This window comes from Pecten maximus, chromosome 1 (genome assembly GCF_902652985.1).
Source record: "Pecten maximus chromosome 1, xPecMax1.1, whole genome shotgun sequence".
Classification (NCBI taxonomy): domain Eukaryota; kingdom Metazoa; phylum Mollusca; class Bivalvia; order Pectinida; family Pectinidae; genus Pecten; species Pecten maximus.
This window is the reverse complement of record NC_047015.1, coordinates 24,497,268-24,519,402: the sequence shown is the minus strand read 5'-3', so window position 1 is coordinate 24,519,402 and position 22,135 is coordinate 24,497,268. Positions and strand designations below refer to the sequence as shown.

General features: G+C 36.8%; 1 protein-coding gene across 1 annotated transcript; it reads left to right on the top strand.

The window, feature by feature from the left end:
* The first annotated feature begins 993 nt into the window (after positions 1–993).
* LOC117325081 (jmjC domain-containing protein 8-like) lies at positions 994–18,197 on the top strand. Its single transcript, XM_033881048.1, has 9 exons — positions 994–1,105; positions 4,258–4,350; positions 6,992–7,043; positions 7,212–7,308; positions 7,721–7,789; positions 11,422–11,541; positions 12,036–12,103; positions 13,641–13,775; positions 18,056–18,197. Exons 1-9 carry the CDS (start codon positions 1,041–1,043, stop codon positions 18,134–18,136), a joined length of 780 nt encoding a protein of 259 aa, XP_033736939.1. The 5' UTR covers positions 994–1,040; the 3' UTR covers positions 18,137–18,197.
* The last annotated feature ends 3,938 nt before the right edge of the window (positions 18,198–22,135 follow it).

Sequence of the window (22,135 nt, the reverse complement as noted above, 5' to 3'; positions counted from 1 at the left end):
GGCGTAACATGAAGTTAATATATGGTAGTTGGCACACTCAGTGGCGTGAGGATGTCCGACCGTCGGCCCGGCGTTCCCTGGCGCCGGTCCGTACGCCCGGCATACCTGGCGACAACCCGTACCCGCCTACCTTACGCCCCAGCCAGCACCTCACCCGTCACAGTCCATCGGCCACCTCACTACACCGAGTGCTATTTATAGATATCGTGTGCTCTCACCTGTTGTCCGGTCGTCGCAGCTACAGGTGTCTAAGAGACTCCCGACTACCGTGCGCGGGTATAATATAGCCCCGAGCCCACATAATACGTCGCAATCCTTTACATGGTAACAACACAGATAGTACGCACTCAATACAAATACAGGTAAATATATACAATACACGTGCAACAAATACACGATCATTACATATAATAAAATGTTGAACTTTATAAGCTGTGTTGCCGTTTCATTGATCTGCAGCCAGCCAAAAAAGTCGAGACAGAACCACAGAGTTGACGAACTTAAATCACTATGCTAGTGTCTGAAACCAGAACTTTTACATGTTATTATTTTATAAAACGAGTCGGGCACCTGTGGCTGTGGTTATATTTTCATACCGTGCTCCGGGCCCGGCGAGCTCAGATAGATAATAGAGGAATTTGCCCTACAGTATGCAAAATATTGTTCATCTAGTCATAAGCGAATATGCATGTTACCAGTCTATTATCCGACAACTTACGTTAGAAATTTTGTACGTTCATTTGTCCATATCGTCGGCTCGGTGAAATCGCGTGCAATCTCTGCTTTCTCTTTACAAACCGGAAGTGACATCTACATCTCCATGCTGAAGACGCTCTAATACTTAGAGTATACGTCTGTGGTAAATTGCATATCAAAACCGATCATCAGTAAAAAGGAGATTGCACTCAGTGAAAAATATAAAAGTTATCGTTTCAGTATACCGATAAAACAATAAATCAATATTGTTCCATCATAAACACATATAAGACTTGTATTTCCGGTTTGATCGAAGTCAATAGCGTGTTTGTTGTTGACACGACATGTATGGATTCTACTTTCTGTTCGCTTTGGTGATTTATTTCTTCGAAATAGACAACGGAGGATGGTATGCTTTATATGTTATTTATGTGAACTTTAACATATCTTATTTCTAACATTCTGGTGCTCGGTACCTCAGAAATGATTAGATCTGACGAACTTATGAATGGGCGTAATGTTACTGAACCACGTGTCATAAGCTCACAGTTTAGTACATGCGTGTGGTTATTTATTTTCGATATAAAACACTGTATGAAACAGCGTATTATTCAAGTATGACTGTTGCATCAACTTTCAAGTGGTTGTTAATTTTGAGACATTGGCTATTTTCACACATATACAGACTACAGTATATAATATACACATGTATGTATAACTTTATTAAGAGTTCCATTCTGTCTATAACCACACACTCTTTAGACCACTAAAACTGACTAGTTAGAGGCTTCAAAGTTCTGATTGGCTGTTAAACCTGAAAAAAATCTTTTGGTCAAAATGTAAATGTGTTCCATACCCCCTTTGCCACTACAAGATACAAAACACTTTATTTATCGTCAAATATTTAGAACAAGAACATACAAATGTAAGCTTCAAGAGCTTGTACACATGTATTTCAACAAACAGAAGAGCAGAACTGTCCAATCAAATAAACATATTACCAAAAGAAGGACGAGCATACATAACATAATTGTTACATTCGGCAAGCAAATATTTAACTAAAATTTATACAAAGTGAGTACTTAAGAAACAAGAAAGAAAATTGAAAGGATTCAGAAACAAGTACTTGGTACTTATGTAAATCTGTCTCCTTGTGTTTATTACGACGGCCCATATACGCCTGGACAATATACACATAAGCAATTGATGTTTGTCCGAGGTTTCCAGAAAAATGTGGTCAAAAAACTGCATATGCAGTTGTTTTTTGCCAAGTGTCGGACACATTTCATCGTCAGATTTTGCTTTGCTTTTTGTTTATTTCGACAACGCAGTGTTGGCCCGTAGCCGCCTTGGCACATTTCGAGCTTTGCTCAGGTAATTTACATACCATTTGATAACTCCCGACTACCTGATGTGGCACAGGTGGCCCATGGAGACAGCCCACTTGACCTTGTAAGCTTAGGTGTAATGTGTGGGTAAAACCATAAGGTACAAAGGTTAAGAGGAGGAGACATGCAAATATCCGGATGATATGAACATAGGCCTGAAAAGATTGTTACACATATATGTAATCCTGTCTTCTGAAATCGCAATTGATATACATGATATAGAACATTAACACAGTTAACGTTTGAATTAAAATATTATTTCAGAATTTTAGTCTACATACATAAATAGTTTTGTGTGTAAGAACAAGTTTAACAAACATTTTAGCAGAAGCTATATATTCAAAATGTGTTCAAAAAGAACTATACATGTACATGTACATACATTTTGAATGTTTGTCACGCCAGCAAGGCCTTTCACAAAATAATAAAATACTGAGAAAAAAATGCGCGTCTTTTGTTCGTACTCAAAGCACAGAAAGGTAATATATCTAATATGTGGGAGGGGCGAAACAATTACAAATTGCATTCATGATCTCAATGGGCCACCTGTGCTTCAGCAGGCTGTCTGGAGTTATCAAATGGTATGTAAATTACCTGAGCAAAGCTCGAAATATGCCAAGGCGGTTACGGGCCAACATTGCGTTGTCGAAATAAACAAAAAGCAAAGCAAAATCTGACAATGAAATGTGTCCGACACCTCGGACAAACATCAATTGCTTATGTGTATATTGTCCAGGCGTATATGGGCCGTCGTAGTTTATAGATAGCTAATGAACACAGTGCTGGCAATTTTACATGTATAATATACATGTATATAACATGTGCAGGGGAAAGGAAGAGAAAGGGTTTAGAAAAGGATGATGCTGGGGGCATTTCATTTCAGGAACAAACACTGATTACTTGATAACACACAATGCATGACTATGGAACCATCAGGGCTGCACCTGTTGTGGATAGTAGTACTTATACAAACTATACTGCAGATACAATTCTAAATTGATATCATAGATCATAAATAAATGGTAGATAGATTTTAAAAGCACTTAGTTTGACTGATAAAGTTTTTGGACACAATCAAAAACAGTTTCATTTTACTGTACTGGCATGTCTAGACTACCATACAGTAAGGTATTAATATCATAATTAGGAGGAAGGCTCCTAAACCATTGAATTCTTAGCTGCTGGTAGTTGGGACAATAAAGGAGGACATGCTCAGTAGTTTCAGCAGGCTGATTACAAGAACACATAGGACTATCAACTAAGTAACGTGAGTGACTATTTAAGGAGCTGCCATTCATCCTAAGTTATGCATGATGGATCTGGCCATGTTTACCTGTCTACATCTGCAGTAATAATAGTGAGAGGGAACAATATTAGCATCAGTATTTGGGAATTTTTTCAGGTTAGTAATTGAAGGATTGTTTTTTTATGTCATCTGGAAGTTCGTTCCATAAATCAACTGAAGAGGGCAAGAAAGAATCTTTAAAGAGATTAGTTCCACAGTTTACTTGACAAAAATTATAAGCTCTTCTGGTATTATTGGAATGTATATTAGTGTGGCGAGCAGGTAGAGCATTGGTTAGTTAAGAAGGGCACTGACTATGAACGATCTTATGAAATTGGATAGTTTTATGTTTTTTCCTTTGTACAAAAATATTTAAAGGGGTCCAGCCAATTTCTACATATAGTCTATCATGACTTGTGATTTAGGAAGCACCTGTCACAATTATAGCTGCTTTGAGTTGTATATTTTCATGCATTTGACAATGGCATAAAGTTATGTTGTCTCATACAATATCATCATACTCTAACAAAGGTCTGATAAAAGTGAAATACATTATATGTTTGAAGACACTTCCTGTCAATACAAAATTTAAGATTCCTAAGCAGACTGAGTTTTTTAGAGGCGTTACTGATAATGTATATGGTCAGTCCAACTTCCGTTGTTTTTTGTTAGATTATCATTCAAAAGGTTGGCAGTAAGGTTCTGTGATTCCACTTCCACATATAGAGATGCATCGTCAGTGAATAGTTTTATAGTGCAATTGACGTCTTGAACAATGTCGTTAATGTATATTAACAATAGTAATTGACCTAAGATTGATCCCTGGGGAACTGCTGCTCTAATGTATGTGAAGTAGAAGTGCTTGATTACTAACGATTACTTTAACAGGTCTACAGAGAAGGAGGCTATGATAGCCAGGCCTGGACCATGTACAGTAGATGTGAGGGATGACAGTATCACACAGAAAGAATTCCTTAAAAGGTATGACTCATTAATTCTTACTTTCACTTTATTTCTTCTGAACTCTTTCTGAACTCTGTAAAATTATGGTGTATATAAAATTGAGGATGGTTAGTGTTTTTAGTAATGGTGTATGAACCAGAGGATGGCTTATGTTTTGTTTATTATGGTGTATGAACCAGAGGATGGCTAATGTTTTGTTTATTAAGGTGTATGAACCAGAGGATGGCTTATGTTTTGTTTATTATGGTGTACGAACCAGAGGATGGCTAATGTTTTGTTTATTATGGTGCACGAACAGGAGGATGGCTTAAGTTTTGTTTATTATGGTGTATGAACCAGAGGATGGCTAATGTTTTGTTTATTATGGTGTACGAACCAGAGGATTGCTAATGTTTTGTTTATTATGGTGTATGAACCAGAGGATGGCTAATGTTTTGTTTATTATGGTGTATGAACCAAAGGATGGCTTATGTTTTGTTTATTATGGTGTATGAACCAGAGGATTGCTAATGTTTTGTTTATTATGGTGTATGAACCAGAGGATGGCTAATGTTTTGTTTATTATGGTGTATGAACCAGAGGATGGCTAATGTTTTGTTTATTATGGTGTATGAACCAGAGGATGGCTAATGTTTTGTTTATTATGGTGTACGAACCAGAGGATGGCTTATGTTTTGTTTATTATGGTGTATGAACCAGAGGATGGCTAATGTTTTGTTTATTATGGTGTATGAACCAGATGATGGCTAATGTTTTGTTTATTATGGTGTACGAACCAGAGGATGGCTAATGTTTTGTTTATTATGGTGCACGAACAGGAGGATGGCTTATGTTTTGTTAGCCCACCATCATCAGATGGTGGGCTATTCAAATCGCCCTGCGTCCGTGGTCCGTGGTCCGTCCGTCCCTCCGTCCGTCCGTCCCTCCGTCCCTCCGTCCGTCCGTCCGTCCCTCCGTCCGTAAACAATTCTTGTTATCGCTATTTCTCAGAAAGTACTGAATGGATCTTTCTGAAATTTGAGATGTAGGTTCCCCTTGGTGCCTAGTTATGCATATTGCATTTTGAGACCAATCGGAAAACAACATGGCCGACAGGCAGCCATCTTGGATTTTGACAATTGAAGTTTGTTATCGCTATTTCTGAGAAAGTGCTGAAGGGATCTTTCTCAAATTTCATATGAAGGTTCCCCTTGGTGCCTAGTTATGCATATTGCGTTTTGAGACCAATCGGAAAACAACATGGCCGACAGGCAGCCATCTTGGATTTTGACAATTGAAGTTTGTTATCGCTATTTCTGAGAAAGTACTGAAGGGATCTTTCTGAAATTTCATATGTAGGTTCCCCTTGGTGCCTAGTTATGCATATTGCGATTTGAGACCAATCGGAAAACAACATGGCCGACAGGCAGCCATCTTGGATTTTGACAATTGAAGTTTGTTATCACTATTTCTGAGAAAGTACTGAATGGATCTTTCTGAAATTGCAGATGTAGGTTTTCCTTGGTGCCTAGGTATGCATATTGCGTTTTGAGACCAATCCGAAAACAACATGGCCGACAGGCAGCCATCTTGGATTTTGACAATTGAAGTTTGTTATCGCTATTTCTGAGAATGTACTGAATGGATCTTTCTGAAATTTCATATGTAGGTTTCCCTTGGTGCCTAGTTATGCATATTGCCTTTTGAGACTGATCGGAAAACAACATGGCCGACAGGCAGCCATCTTGGATTTTGACAATTGAAGTTTGTTATCGCTATTTCTGAGAAAGTATTTAAGGGATCTTCCTCAAATTTCATATGTAAGTTTCCCTTGGTGCCTAGTTATGCATATTGCGTTTTGAGACCAATCTGAAAACAACATGGCCGACAGGCAGCCATCTTGGATTTTGACAATTGATGTTTGTTATCACTATTTCTGAGAAAGTATTTAAGGGATCTTTCTCAAATTTCATATGTAAGTTTCCCTTGGTGCCTAGTTATGCATATTGCATTTTGAGACCAATCTGAAAACAACATGGCCGACAGGCAGCCATCTTGGATTTTGACAATTGAAGTTTGTTATCACTATTTCTGAGAAAGTACTGAAGGGATCTTTCTCAAATTTCATATGGAGGTTCCCCTTGGTGCCTTGTTATGCTTATTGCATTTTGAGAGCAATTGGAAAACAATATGGCCGACAGACCGCCATCTTGGATTTTGACAATTGAAGTTTGTTATCTCTATTTCTCAAAGTACTGAATGGATCTTTCTCAAATTTCATAAGTAGGTTCCCCTTGGTCCCTTGTATTGCATTTTTGGACCAGTCTGTCCTGAAAACAACCTGGCAAACAAACAGCCATTATCGTTAAATCTCAAATTTCTTATATAGCTAGGATTCCCTTGTTTGAAAAGTACTGGAGGGATGTCTCAATTTGCACAGATTAGTAAAATGAAGGGAAAAGTAGAGAAAAGATCAATCTGACATGGAACCTATGAAGATCATTCAATGGTGGGCGCCAAGATCCCTCTGGGATCTCTTGTTAAAGTTTTGGTTTTGCTTATTGTATGAAAGATAACTGATAACTTGTGCCTGTATTAACATATCCTTTAAGCCTCATGATATATGTTTTTATTGGTTAAACATAAAACAGAATATATAATGATTCATTTTTTCCTTCAGTTATGCATTTTCAAAGCCAGTAATAATAAGAAGAAGAGGAAGTGAAAATTATGTAAGTATTAATCTCATTATTTCTATTTCTGTGATGAAATCAAGAAAATTGTTTAAAAAAGGAATATCTAGGTAACTAATTATCTGAATGATGTAATGGTTACATGTTAAAACCTGCCTACACCTGTTTGTATGGAACATCATTAATTTTCTTTTTGTTTTTCCACAGAATTTTTTGAAATCTTGCCGAAAAAAGAAAATGCTTGAAAAATATGGATCAAAGAAAATACGATTAAGTTCTGCAAATACACATTCTTATCAAAAACGTAAGTGTCGGTTTTCGCATCAATCACTAATGTGTGCTGCAGTCTCACGGAGCATAAGTCGGCTGTATTGCTAGCAGTACATTAGGTCTTCTCTTCAAAAAGAAAATGAACAGATTTTCTTACTAAATAATTAATAAACATATTTATATTATCAATATAAATTGGAATTGTATCAGATGGAAGTCATTATTATGTGAATGTCTAATCTGCTAGGATATCAAACCCAGGACCACTGGCTGAGCTAAAGATAATTCTTCCCTAGCTTAATCGGCTCGAATCAGCTAATATTGTATCAGGATGAATGAAGTGTTTGTCAAATAAATAAAATCTACAGTTAGATCTAAGATAAAGACCACACATCACAACCAGAATATTTAAGTGCCATAACTTGGATTCTTTTATCTTTTTACAGTTGATGTATCGTTACGGTATTATGTTGATCATGTGATGAGACCACAGACACTACAAATGTTAGGCAATGGTAAGTTTTGGTATTCAAAAGTAATCTGCTTCCTTACTGTAAAATATTCTCTGGTGTCAAAGGTTAAATGTCAAGGTCACTTACTATAAAAGGAAATAAGGATTTATATCACTATTTGCACAATAACACTAAAATCACACAGAACCCTTTAATCTGTCCAAAACTCTACCTTCGCATTGGTATTGAGGTCAAATATCAAAAACACTATCTGTCATTAAAGAAAAACATAATTTTTTAATCTGCTAATGCTAATTCACTAGTTTTTCATGAAAGGCCTTTCCTATAGTCAGAGAACTCTATCATGAGTTGCCTCCCTTCTAACATGTCTACAGTTGCGCGAATTTAGGACACTTCTGGAAGGACTCTGTTAGCCTACTCTTGAATTAGATGTACAGGGTTAACTGTTAGTCTACCCTTGAATTAGATATACAGGGTTAACTGTTAGTCTACTCTTGACTTAGATTTACAGTGTTAACTGTTAGTCTACCCTTGAATTAGATATACAGGGTTAACTGTTAGTCTACTCTTGAATTAGATATACAGGGTTAACTGTTAGTCTACTCTTGACTTAGATTTACAGTGTTAACTGTTAGTCTACCCTTGAATTAGATATACAGGGTTAACTGTTAGTCTACTCTTGAATTAGATATACAGGGTTAACTGTTAGTCCTACTCTTGACTTAGATTTACAGTGTTAACTGTTAGTCTACCCTTGAATTAGATATACAGGGTTAACTGTTAGTCTACTCTTGAATTAGATATACAGGGTTAACTGTTAGTCTACCCTTGAATTAGATATACAGGGTTAACTGTTAGTCTACCCTTGAATTAGATATACAGGGTTAACTGTTAGCCTACTCTTGAATTAGATATACAGTGTTAACTGTTAGTCTACCCTTGAATTAGATATACAGGGTTAACTGTTAGTCCACTCTTGACTTAGATTTACAGGGTTAACTGTTAGTCTACTCTTGAATTAGATATACGGGTTAACTGTTAGTCTACCCTTGAATTAGATTTACAGGGTTAACTGTTAGTCTACTCTTGAATTAGATATACGGGTTAACTGTTAGTCTACTCTTGAATTAGATATACAGGGTTAACTGTTAGTCTACTCTTGACTTAGATATACAGGGTTAACTGTTAGTCCACCCTTGAATTAGATATACAGTGTTAACTGTTAGTCTACTCTTGAATTAGATATACTGGGTTAACTGTTAGTCTACTCATGAATTAGATATACTGGGTTAACTGTTAGTCTACTCATGAATTAGATATACAGGGTTAACTGTTAGTCTACTCTTGAATTAGATATACAGGGTTAACTGTTAGTCTACCCTTGAATTAGATATACAGGGTTAACTGTTAGCCTACCCTTGAATTAGATATACGGGTTAACTGTTAGTCTACTCTTGAATTAGATATACAGGGTTAACTGTTAGTCTACTCTTGAATTAGATATACAGTGTTAACTGTTAGTCTACTCTTGAATTAGATATACAGGGTTAACTGTTAGTCTACTCTTGAATTAGATATACAGGGTTAACTGTTAGTCTACTCTTGAATTAGATTTACAGTGTTAACTGTTAGTCTACCCTTGAATTAGATATACTGGGTTAACTGTTAGTCTACTCTTGAATTAGATATACAGGGTTAACTGTTAGTCTACTCTTGACTTAGATATACAGGGTTAACTGTTAGTCTACCCTTGAATTAGATATACAGTGTTAACTGTTAGTCTACTCTTGAATTAGATATACAGGGTTAACTGTTAGTCTACTCATGAATTAGATATACTGGGTTAACTGTTAGTCTACTCATGAATTAGATATACAGGGTTAACTGTTAGCCTACTCTTGACTTAGATATACAGGGTTAACTGTTAGTCTACCCTTGAATTAGATATACTGGGTTAACTGTTAGTCTACTCTTGAATTAGATATACTGGGTTAACTGTTAGTCTACTCTTGACTTAGATATACAGGGTTAACTGTTAGTCTACTCTTGACTTATATTTACAGGGTTAACTGTTAGCCTACTCTTGAATTAGATATACAGGGTTAACTGTTAGTCCACTCTTGAATTAGATATACAGGGTTAACTGTTAGTCTACCCTTGACTTAGATATACAGGGTTAACTGTTAGTCTACTCTTGACTTAGATTTACAGGGTTAACTGTTAGTCCACTCTTGAATTAGATATACAGGGTTAACTGTTAGTCCACTCTTGAATTAGATATACAGGGTTAACTGTTAGCCTACTCTTGACTTAGATTTACAGTGTTAACTGTTAGCCTACTCTTGAATTAGATATACAGGGTTAACTGTTAGTCTACTCTTGAATTAGATATACTGGGTTAACTGTTAGTCTACTCTTGAATTACATTTACAGTGTTAAGTGTTAGTCTATTCTTGACGTAGATTTACAGTGTTAACTGTTAGCCTACTCTTGAATTAGATATACAGGGTTAACTGTTAGTCTACTCTTGAATTATATATACTGGGTTAACTGTTAGTCTACTCTTGAATTACATTTACAGTGTTAAGTGTTAGTCTATTCTTGACGTAGATTTACAGTGTTAACTGTTAGCCTACTCTTGAATTAGATATACTGGGTTAACTGTTAGTCTACCCTTGAATTAGATATACTGGGTTAACTGTTAGTCTACTCTTGAATTAGATATACAGGGTTAACTGTTAGCCTACCCTTGAATTAGATATACTGGGTTAACTGTTAGTCTACTCTTGAATTACATTTACAGTGTTAAGTGTTAGCCTACTCTTGAATTAGATATACAGGGTTAACTGTTAGTCCACTCTTGAATTATATATACAGGGTTAACTGTTAGTCCACTCTTGACTTAGATATACAGGGTTAACTGTTAGCCTACTCTTGAATTAGATATACAGGGTTAACTGTTAGTCTACTCTTGAATTATATATACAGGGTTAACTGTTAGTCCACTCTTGACTTAGATATACAGGGTTAACTGTTAGTCCACTCTTGACTTAGATATACTGGGTTAACTGTTAGTCTACTCTTGAATTACATTTACAGTGTTAAGTGTTAGTCTATTCTTGACTTAGATTTACAGGGTTAACTGTTAGTCTACTCTTGAATTACATTTACAGTGTTAAGTGTTAGTCTATTCTTGACTTAGATTTACAGGGTTAACTGTTAGTCCACTCTTGACTAACAGACTTAGATATACAGGGTTAACTGTTAGTCCACTCTTGAATTACATTTACAGTGTTAAGTGTTAGTCTATTCTTGACTTAGATTTACAGGGTTAACTGTTAGTCTACCCTTGAATTAGATATACAGTGTTAACTGTTAGTCTGCTCTTGACTTAAGATATACTGGGTTAACTGTTAGTCTACCCTTGAATTAGATATACAGGGTTAACTGTTAGCCTACTCTTGAATTAGATATACTGAATATCTGTTTATCTCTTTGGTAAACATAATGAAACACTTTTTTTTTTTTTTCATAAAACAGTCATATAAAAGTGATGGCATTTCGATGATACATATACCATATAATATTGAAATTAGACCAGAAATAACTCAAGTACATGTATTAACATGTTTACATGGTAAATATAGCTGGTATACGTGCGTATTGTTTTACAGAAACGTTTTACTGGTTTGGTGATAACAACTACACAGAGTGGAAGGACCTTTTTGACCTGTACTCTGCTCCCCCGTACCAACTCCCCGACATGACTGGAGTGTACAGTTTTGGGCTCGCAGGTCGGTTAGACAGCATGTAAAAAGTCATAGATTTCTCAGTTAATTTTCAGTTCAAAGTTCAGTATTTTTATTGTAAATATAATTATGTAGTAAACAAGTGAATCTCTGGAGAAGTCCGAGTTGTATTGCTGGAATTCACCTGTTTGAACAAGACATGATAGTGGTGAATAAGTCTGTAAGGAATGAATTCCAAATAATGTGTTAAATGAATGTAACTGCAAAATCGTTTTGTCCTCCATATTGGTGGATGTTTTGGTGAGTATATTGACTTATAATCAAGAATTACTAATAACAGTTATGATGCAGAAGTCATCTGAAATGTCTATGAAAACTATTATGGGCATGTAATGAAGGATATCCATACATTGTGTTTTATTTGTGGATGTAAAACTTGTACGAGTCAATAGTTTAGTGTACACATTAAACATACCAGTGTCATAACTGTTGAGGTTGTCAAATGAAGATGGGACTATATATTGAGTACATGTTGACAGGTGCAGGCACTGGTGTACCTTTCCATTTCCATGGCCCAGGGTTTGGTGAAGTCATCTTTGGCAGAAAGGTTAGCATGGTAGTACAGTATAGTGAACCAGCATCTTCGCTAGCCAAGGCTTCTGATTACGTTACACTCCACGAACCCTTGGCGGATATAGTCATGTCCAAACCGTCGCGCCCTGGAATCCCAGGGCACCCAATCAAATCGAGTTTTACATTCAGGCTTGGCTTCGCAGTAAACAAAAATTGCGGCACCCAGTACAGAACTACATTGTTGACTATGTCATGGCATTTTACCTAAATACAGATACGTACACTCTTTAGGGGAACATTCGCAGTGTTTGATCAATTTATATAAGTCATTGATCACACATCTCATCGAAATTGACACAAGCCTTCATGTGTGTCTGTAAACATCACCGATGAAGTACATTGGTAACGCTCGTTTTGATTGGTCGAAAATTTCATGCATAAAGGGTGGTAATTTCGAGTCTCCGCTAGAGGGCCAGAACCGACGACTATATCTGCCAAGGGTTCGTGGAGTGTAACATAATCAGAAGCCTTTGCTAGCGAAGATGAGTGAACCAGATGAGGCGTCTGTTTCTATCCAAATGTTATATCCTGAATATTAGAGCTCTTTCATGAATTCTAGAAGTATTAACACATATATCAAGTTTACATACTGAAAACTGATGTTGATACTAGCACTTTATGTATAAAGTTGATGTTTTGAATAATTAATATATCTAAATACTGATAATATCAAGTTGATGTATTGGGTAGTGGTGTAAATACTGATAATAACATGTTGATGTATTGGGTATTGGTGTAAATATAAACTGATAATAACAAGTTGATGTATTGGGTACTGGTGTAAATACTGATAATAACAAGTTGATGTATTGGGTATTGGTGTAAATATTGATAATAATTAACAAGTTGATGTATTGGGTAGTGGTGTAAATACTGATAATATCAAGTTGATGTATTGGGTAGTGGTGTAAATACTGATAATATCAAGTTGATGTATTGGGTAGTGGTGTAAATACTGATAATATCAAGTAATGTATCAGGTAGTGGTAAAATACTGATAATATCAAGTAATGTATCGGGTAGTGGTAAACTACTGATAATAACAAGTTGATGTATTGGGTAGTGGTGTAAATACTGATAATAACAAGTAATGTATCGGGTAGTGGTAAAATACTGATAATAACAAGTTGATGTATTGGGTAGTGGTAACATACTGATAATAACAAGTTGATGTATTGGGTAGTGGCAAAATACTGATAATAACAAGTTGATGTATTGGGTAGTGGTGTAAATACTGATAATAACAAGTTGATGTATTGGGTAGTGGTGTAAATACTGATAATAACAAGTTGATGTATTGGGTACTGGTATAAATACTGATAATAACAAGTTGATGTATTGGGTAGTGGTGTAAATACTGATAATATCAATTTGACTTATAAATCTAAAGAAGCCTGATACACCATTACCCTTGATGGCCTCCTGTGTGACTCTCAGTATTCATTGTTTCAGCGTTGGTTCACATTACCCTTGATGGCCTCCTGTGTGACTCTCAGTATTCATTGTTTTAGCGTTGGTTCCTGACACCTCCAGATAAGAAGCCAAATTTCCATCCTAACAGAACAACGTTACAGTGGCTGATAGAAGATCTACCTAAGCTCAGCCCTGAGGACCATCCTCTGGAATGTACTATAGGCCCAGGAGAGGTAAGCCTGCCTTGTCATCTTAACTATTCTAATTTTCCTCAGTACCATTTCACTTCCAATTAAAAAAAAATGCTTCAGAAAGAAGAAACAATTGTTCATCTTTATAATTCTTAATTGAAAGTATTATTTTTCTTCCTCAAACTATTTGTTGGATGGTGATAATTTCTGTAACTGTGATGGTGTACTGTAAGTGTACTGTAATTGTGATGGTGTACTGTAATTGTGGTGTACTGTAAGTGTGATGGTGTACTGTAAGTGTGGTGTACTGTAAGTGTTATGGTGTACTGTAAGTGTAATGGTGTACTGTAAGTGTAATGGTATACTGTAAGTGTAATGGTGTACTGTAAGTGTAATGGTGTACTGTAAGTGTAATGGTATACTGTAAGTGTAATGGTGTACTGTAAGTGTAATGGTGTACTGTAAGTGTAATGGTATACTGTAAGTGTAATGGTGTACTGTAAGTGTAATGGTGTACTGTAAGTGTAATGGTATACTGTAAGTGTAATGGTATACTGTAAGTGTAATGGTATACTGTAAGTGTAATGGTATACTGTAAGTGTAATGGTGTACTGTAAGTGTAATGGTGTACTGTAAGTGTGGTGTACTGTAAGTGTAATGGTGTACTGTAAGTGTAATGGTATACTGTAAGTGTAATGGTGTACTGTAAGTGTAATGGTGTACTGTAAGTGTAATGGTGTATTGTGTAATGATAGTGTACTCTAAGTGTGGTGTACTGTAAGTGTAATGGTGTACTGTAAGTGTAATGGTGTACTGTAAGTGTAATAGTGTACTGTAAGTGTAATGGTGTACTGTAAGTGTGATGGTGTATTGTAAGTGTACTGTAAATGTGATGGTGTACTGTAAGTATAATGGTGTACTGTAAGTATAATGGTGTACTGTAAGTGTAATGGTGTACTGTAAGTGTAATGGTGTATTGTGTAATGGTGTACTGTAAGTGTGGTGGTGTACTGTAAATGTGATGGTGTACTGTAAGTGTAATGGTGTACTGTAACTGTGGTTACTGTAAGTATAATGGTGTACTGTAAGTGTAATAGTGTACTGTAAGTGTGATGGTGTATTGTAAGTGTACTGTAAATGTGATGGTGTACTGTAACTGTGGTGTACTGTAAGTGTGGTGGTGTACTGTAAGTGTGATGGTGTACTGTAAGTGTAATGATGTACTGTAACTGTGGTGTACTGTAAGTGTGATGGTGTACTGTAGTGTGATGGTGTACTGTAAGTGTGATGGTGTACTGTAACTGTGATGGTGTACTGTAAGTGTAATGAGGTACTGTAAGTGTGGTGGTGTACTGTAAGTGTGATGGTGTACTGTAACTGTGATGGTGTACTGTAAGTGTAATGAGGTACTGTAAGTGTGGTGGTGTACTGTAACTGTGATGGTGTACTGTAAGTGTGGTGTACTGTAAGTGTAATGGTGTACTGTAACTGTGATGGTGTACTGTAAGTGTGATGGTGTACTGTAAGTGTGATGGTGTACTGTAACTTATGTACTGTAACTGTTATGGTGTACTGTAATTGTGGTGTACTGTAAGTGTGATGTACTGTAAGTGTAATGGTGTACTGTAAGTGTAATGGTGTACTGTAAATGTAATGGTGTACTGTAAATGTGATGGTGTACTGTAAGTGTAATGGTGTATTGTGTAATGGTGTATTGTGTAATGGTGTACTGTAAATGTGATGGTGTACTGTAAGTGTAATGGTGTACTGTAACTGTGGTTACTGTAAGTATAATGGTGTACTGTAAGTGTAATGGTGTACTGTAAGTGTAATAGTGTACTGTAAGTGTAATGGTGTACTGTAAGTGTGATGGTGTATTGTGTAATGGTGTACTGTAAATGTGATTGTGTACTGTAAGTGTAATGGTGTACTGTAACTGTGGTTACTGTAAGTATAATGGTGTACTGTAAGTGTAATGGTGTACTGTAAGTGTAATAGTGTACTGTAAGTGTAATGGTGTACTGTAAGTGTGATGGTGTATTGTAAGTGTACTGTAAATGTGATGGTGTACTGTAAGTATAATGGTGTACTGTAAGTGTAATGGTGTACTGTAAGTGTAATGGTGTATTGTGTAATGGTGTACTGTAAGTGTGGTGGTGTACTGTAAATGTGATGGTGTACTGTAAGTGTAATGGTGTACTGTAACTGTGGTTACTGTAAGTATAATGGTGTACTGTAAGTGTAATAGTGTACTGTAAGTATAATGGTGTACTGTAAGTGTAATGGTGTACTGTAACTGTGGTGTACTGTAAGTGTGGTGGTGTACTGTAAGTGTAATGGTGTACTGTAACTGTGATGGTGTACTGTAAGTGTAATGGTGTACTGTAACTGTGGTGTACTGTAAGTGTAATGGTGTACTGTAACTGTGATGGTGTACTGTAAGTGTAATGAGGTACTGTAAGTGTGGTGGTGTACTGTAAGTGTGGTGTACTGTAAGTGTAATGGTGTACTGTAACTGTGATGGTGTACTGTAAGTGTGATGGTGTACTGTAAGTGTGATGGTGTACTGTAAGTGTGGTGTACTGCAAATGTGATGGTGTACTGTAAGTGTAATGGTGTACTGTAAGTGTGATGGTGTACTGTAAGTGTGATGGTGTACTGTAAGTGTGGTGTACTGTTAATGTGATGGTGTATTTTAAGTGTAATGGTGTACTGTGTGATGGTGTACTGTAAATGTGATGGTGTACTGGTTATGTGATGGTGTACTGTAAATGTTATGGTGTACTGTAAGTGTAATGGTTAACTGTAAGTGTGATGTACTGTAAGTGTGATGGTGTACTGTACGTGTGGTGGTGTACGGTAAGTGTGGTGTACTGTAAGTATGATGGTGTACTGTAAGTGTGATGGTGTACTGTAAATGTAATGGTGTACTGTAAATGTAATGGTGTACTGTAAATGTAATGGTGTACTGTAAGTGTGGTGGTGTACTGTAAGTGTGGTGTACTGTAAGTATGATGGTGTACTGTAAGTATGATGGTGTACTGTAAGTGTAATGGTGTACTGTAAATGTGATGGTGTACTGTAAATGTGATGGTGTACTGGTAATGATGTATTGTGTAATGGTGTACTGTGTACTGTGTAATGGTGTACTGTGTAATGGTTTATTGTAAGTGTGATGGTTTACTGTGTAATTGTGTATTGGTGTACTGTGTAATGGTGTACTGTGTAATGGTGTACTGGTTTATTGTGTAATGGTGTACTGTGTAATGGTGTATTGTAAATGTGATGGTTTACTGTGGAATTGTGTATTGGTGTACTGTGTAATGGTGTACTGTGTAATGGTGTATTGTGTGATGGTGTACTGTGTAATGGTGTACTGTGTAATGGTGAATTGTGTAATAATGTACTGTGTAATGGTGTACTGTGTAATATGGTGTACTGTGTAATGGTGTACTGTGTGATGGTGTACTGTGTAATGGTGTACTGTGTAATGGTATACTGTGTAATGGCATACTGTGTAATGGTGTATTGTGTAATATGGTGTACTGTGTAATGGTTTATTGTGTAATGGTGTACTGTGTAATGGTGTACTGTGTAATGGTGTATTGTAAGTGTGATGGTTTACTGTGTAATTGTGTATTGGTGTACTGTGTAATGGTGTACTGTGTAATGTGTAATGGTGTATTGTGTACTGTGTAATGGTGTACTGTGTAATGGTGTACTGTGTAATGGTGTACTGTGTAATGGTGTACTGTGTAATGGTGAACTGTGTAATAATGTACTGTGTAATGGTGTACTGTGTAATGGTGTAATGTGTATTGTGTAATGGTGTACTGTGTAATGGTGTACTGTGTAATGGTTTATTGTGTAATGGTGTACTGTGTATTGTGTAATGATGTACTGTGTAATGGTGTACTGTGTAATGTGTAATGGTGCACTGTGTAATGGTGTATTGTGTAATGGCATACTGTAAGTGTGGTGTACTGTAAGTGTACTCTAACTGTGATGGTGTACTGTAAGTGTGGTGTACTGTAACTGTGATGGTGTACTGTAAGTGTGATGGTGTACTCTAAGTGTGGTGTACTGTTAATGTGATGGTGTACTGTAAGTGTAATGGTGTACTGTAAGTGTGATGGTGTACTGTAAGTGTGATGGTGTACTGTAAATGTGATGGTGTACTGGTAATGATGTATTGTGTAATGACATACTGTGTAATGGTGTACTGTAACTGTGATGGTATACTGTAACTGTGATGCTGTGCTGTAAACGTGATCCTGTACTGTAATTGTAATGCTGTACTGTATGGACTGCTTGTTTTGTAGGTTATCTACTTTCCCGACAGATGGTGGCATGGGACCTTGAACATTGACACCAGTGTTTTCATCAGTACATTCCTAGGATAACATTATAAATATTTATACATTTGTTTTATTTTAATAAAAAACATATTTTATGGAAAGACAATTTGTGTTCTTGAAAAGTTTTACTTTTATTTAGATATTTTTACATACTTAACATTAACCACACAAACTATTTACATTTATTTCTTCACTTAATACTGCCTAAATCAATATGTATCTGCAGGGATTCAGGCTCGTTTATTTTTAGCTCACCTGCCCGAAGGGCAAGTGAGCTTATGCCGTGGCGCGGCGTCCGTCGTCCGTCCGTCGTCCGTCCGGCCGTCCGGCCGTCCGGCCGTCCGTCCGGCGTCAACTTTCCATTCAAGCAACTTCTTCTCAATAACCAAAAGGCCTAGAGACCTAATATTGGGCATGTAGCATGCTGGGGTGAAGGGCTACCAAGTTTGTTCAAATGAATGACCTTGACCTTCATTCAAGGTCACAGGAGTCAAAAAGGCTAAAATCTTCAAACGACTTCTTCTCAACAACCAACAGTCCCAGGGAGTTGATATTGGGTCTGTAGCATGCTGGGGTAAAGGGCTACCAAGTTTGTTCAAATGAATGACCTTGACTTTCATTCAAGGTCACAGGAGTCAAAAAGGCTAAAAAAAAATTAGACGACTTCTTCTAAATAGCCAAAAGACCCAGGGACTTGATATTGGGTCTGTAGCATGCTGGGGTGAAGGGCTACCAAGTTTGTTCAAATGAATGACCTTGACCTTCATTCAAGGTCACAGGAGTCAAAAAGGCTAAAATCTTTAAACGACTTCTTCTCAATAACCAAGAGTCCCAGGGACTTGATATTGGGTCTGTAGCATGCTGGGGTGAAGGGCTACCAAGTTTGTTCAAATGAATGACCTTGACTTTCATTCAAGGTCACAGGAGTCAAAAAGGCTAAAATCTTTAAACGACTTCTTCTCAATAACCAAGAGTCCCAGGGAGTTGATATTGGGTCTGTAGCATGCTCGGGTGAAGGGCTACCAAGTTTGTTCAAATGAATGACCTTGACTTCCATTCAAGGTCACAGGGGTCAAAAAGGCTAAAATCTTTAAACGACTTCTTCTCAATAACCAAGAGTCCCAGGGAGTTGATATTGGGTCTGTAGCATGCTGGGGTGAAGGGCTACCAAGTTTGTTCAAATGAATGACCTTGACCGTCATTCAAGGTCACAGGAGTCAAAAAGGCTAAAATCTTTAAACGACTTCTTCTCAATAACCAAGAGTCCCAGAGACCTAATATTTGGCCTGTAGCATGCTGGGGTGAAGGGCTACCAAGTTTGTTCAAATGAATGACCTTGACCTTCATTCAAGGTCACAGGGGTCAAAAAGGCTAAAATCTTCAAACGACTTCTTCTCAATAACCATCAGTCCCAGGGAGTTGATATTGGGTCTGTAGCATGCTGGGATGAAGGGCTACCTAGTTTGTTCAAATGAATGGCCTTGACCTTCATTCAAGGCCACAGGGGCCAAAAAGGCTAAAATCTTTAAACGACTTCTTTTCGATAACCAACAGTCCCAGAGACCTAATATTTGGCCTGTAGCATGCTGGGGTAAAGAGCTACCAAGTTTGTTCAAATGAATGACCTTGACTTTCATTCAAGGTCACAGGAGTCAAAAAGGCTAAAATCTTTAAACGACTTCTTCTCAATAACCAAGAGTCCCAGAGACCTAATATTTGGCCTGTAGCATGCTGGGGTGAAGGGCTACCAAGTTTGTTCAAATGAATGACCTTGACATTCATTCAAGGTCACAGGAGTCAAAAAGGCTAAAATCTTTAAACGACTTCTTCTCAATAACCAAGAGTCCCAGAGAGTTGATATTGGGTCTGTAGCATGCTGGGGTAAAGGGCTACCAAGTTTGTTCAAATGAATGACCTTGACCTTCATTCAAGGTCACGTCGATCAAGTATGCTTAAATCTTTAAATGACTTTTAGTGAAAAGCCAAAGTGCAGAGAGACATTATATTGGTCCTGTAGCATGCTTTCAAATAACTGCAGGATCCATATATGAAAAGATCACTGCATTGCAGGTGAGCGATTTGGGCCCATTGGGCCCTTGTTTAATTTGTTATCCTTGGACATACCAGTATCGAGTATAATGATGTAGCCTAGCTGACTGATTGTTACTCCATATCAGAGATACCTGGGACATACACTTTAGACTCTCAAAAAGGAAACTTTGAAGGCCAATGGATACTCATTTATAATAGATATCAAGGTGTGTGTTAAATGTTGTCTTTCATGTCTTCTAACCCAAGTTCATGGTTACATTGAGGTTAAAGGTCAAAATTCATTGTCTATATTTGTCTATATTTGTGACAGTGTTATCAAAGGACAACAGATTGTCAACATCCTAGTGACAGTATTATCTAAGGACAACAGATTGTCACCATCCTAGTGACAGTGTTATCAAAGGACATCAGATTGTCAACATCCTGGTTACAGTATTATCAAAGGACAACAGATTGTCAACATCCTGGTTACAGTATTATCAAAGGACAACAGATTGTCAACATCCTGGTTACAGTGTTATCAAAGGACAACAGATTGTCAACATCCTAGTGACAGTGTTATCAAAGGACAACAGATTGTCAACATCCTAGTGACAGTGTTATCAAAGGACAACAGATTGTCAACATCCCAGTGACAGTGTTATCTAAGGACACCATTGTCACCATCCTAGTGTCAGTGTTCTCAAAACTGACTGACAGATACAAGAAAAACCTTTAGTAAAATCTGATATACCAGTAGGATCCAAATAGACAATTTAAAACAGTAATCATTATTATTTTGATCAATTTATTTTAATATAAAATCTGAGCAAGCATTATTATGTCTGTTTAATTGTAAAAGGATGCATGAACAAGCTCTGCATATAGATTGAGTATCACTTCAACATGTCATGTAAAACATTAACTTTGCTGTGATTGTATTATATAAACACCATCTGGATAATCAACAAAACAATACACTAATGTAACAAAAGCACCAAATTAATGAACAAATTGGTTCGTAAATCTTCAACATGAGGTTTGGTTGTGTTTACAAACCTAACATATGTATCACATACATATTAAAATAAATGGTAACCAAAGTGATACAGCAATGCTGGTGTGGTCAGTATTTACTTGATGTATCGGTGTCCTTCTGTCAGAATATTATTTTACAGTATAACATTTTATATATTAAATAGGGACGATAATACAATCTACAGTTTGTACACGCTCACTCCCAGACGGTGAGACCACGCCGTCACATATTTACATGTCTCCTGATTTGTGCTTCCATTTACATATCACCCTCGCATATACTTCAAACTAAACATTACCATACACATCTGTTCCTTCTCATGGTCTTAAACACCCCATCTTCACTAGCTTAGGCTTCTTATTACGTTACACTCCATGAACCCTTGGCATATATAGTCGTTTTTAAACCTTCGCGCCCTGAAATCCAAGTGCATCCAATCAAATCACCTTTTACATTCAGGCTTGGATTCGCAGTAAACAAAAATTGCGGCGCCCAGTACAGAGCTACCTTGTTGACTATGTCATGTGATTTTATCTAAATACGGAGAGGAACAATCTTCATGGAAACATTCACAGTGTTTGATCAATTGATAGAAGTTATTGATCACATCGTTTTGATTGGTCGAAAATTTCATGCTTAAAGGGTTGTAATTTTGAATCTCCGCTAGAGGGCCAGAACTGACAAATATACCTGCCGAGGGTTTGTGGAGTGTAACGTAATCAGAAACCTTGGCTAGCGAAGATGTAGACACCAAAGACACATGTTACACTATTGTTTGTAGTTTTTAACAAGCATCATATATCAATGAGATGAATAACATGGATTTATTTTAGCATTAAAATTACCAAAACCAATTACCTGTATGACTAGTGGTTACACAAAATTACCTGTATGACCAGTGGATACATAAAATTACCTGTATGACCAGTGGATACACAAAATTACCTGTATGATTAGTGGTTACACAAAAAATA

Excerpts from the sequence above, each read along its gene's own strand:
- LOC117325081 (XM_033881048.1), top strand. The coding sequence starts at position 1,041 with ATGTATGGATTCTACTTTCTGTTCGCTTTGGTGATTTATTTCTTCGAA. Across the intron at positions 7,309-7,720 it reads TACACATTCTTATCAAAAAC|TTGATGTATCGTTACGGTAT; the intron begins GTAAGTGTCGGT and ends ATCTTTTTACAG. Across the intron at positions 13,776-18,055 it reads GTACTATAGGCCCAGGAGAG|GTTATCTACTTTCCCGACAG; the intron begins GTAAGCCTGCCT and ends CTTGTTTTGTAG.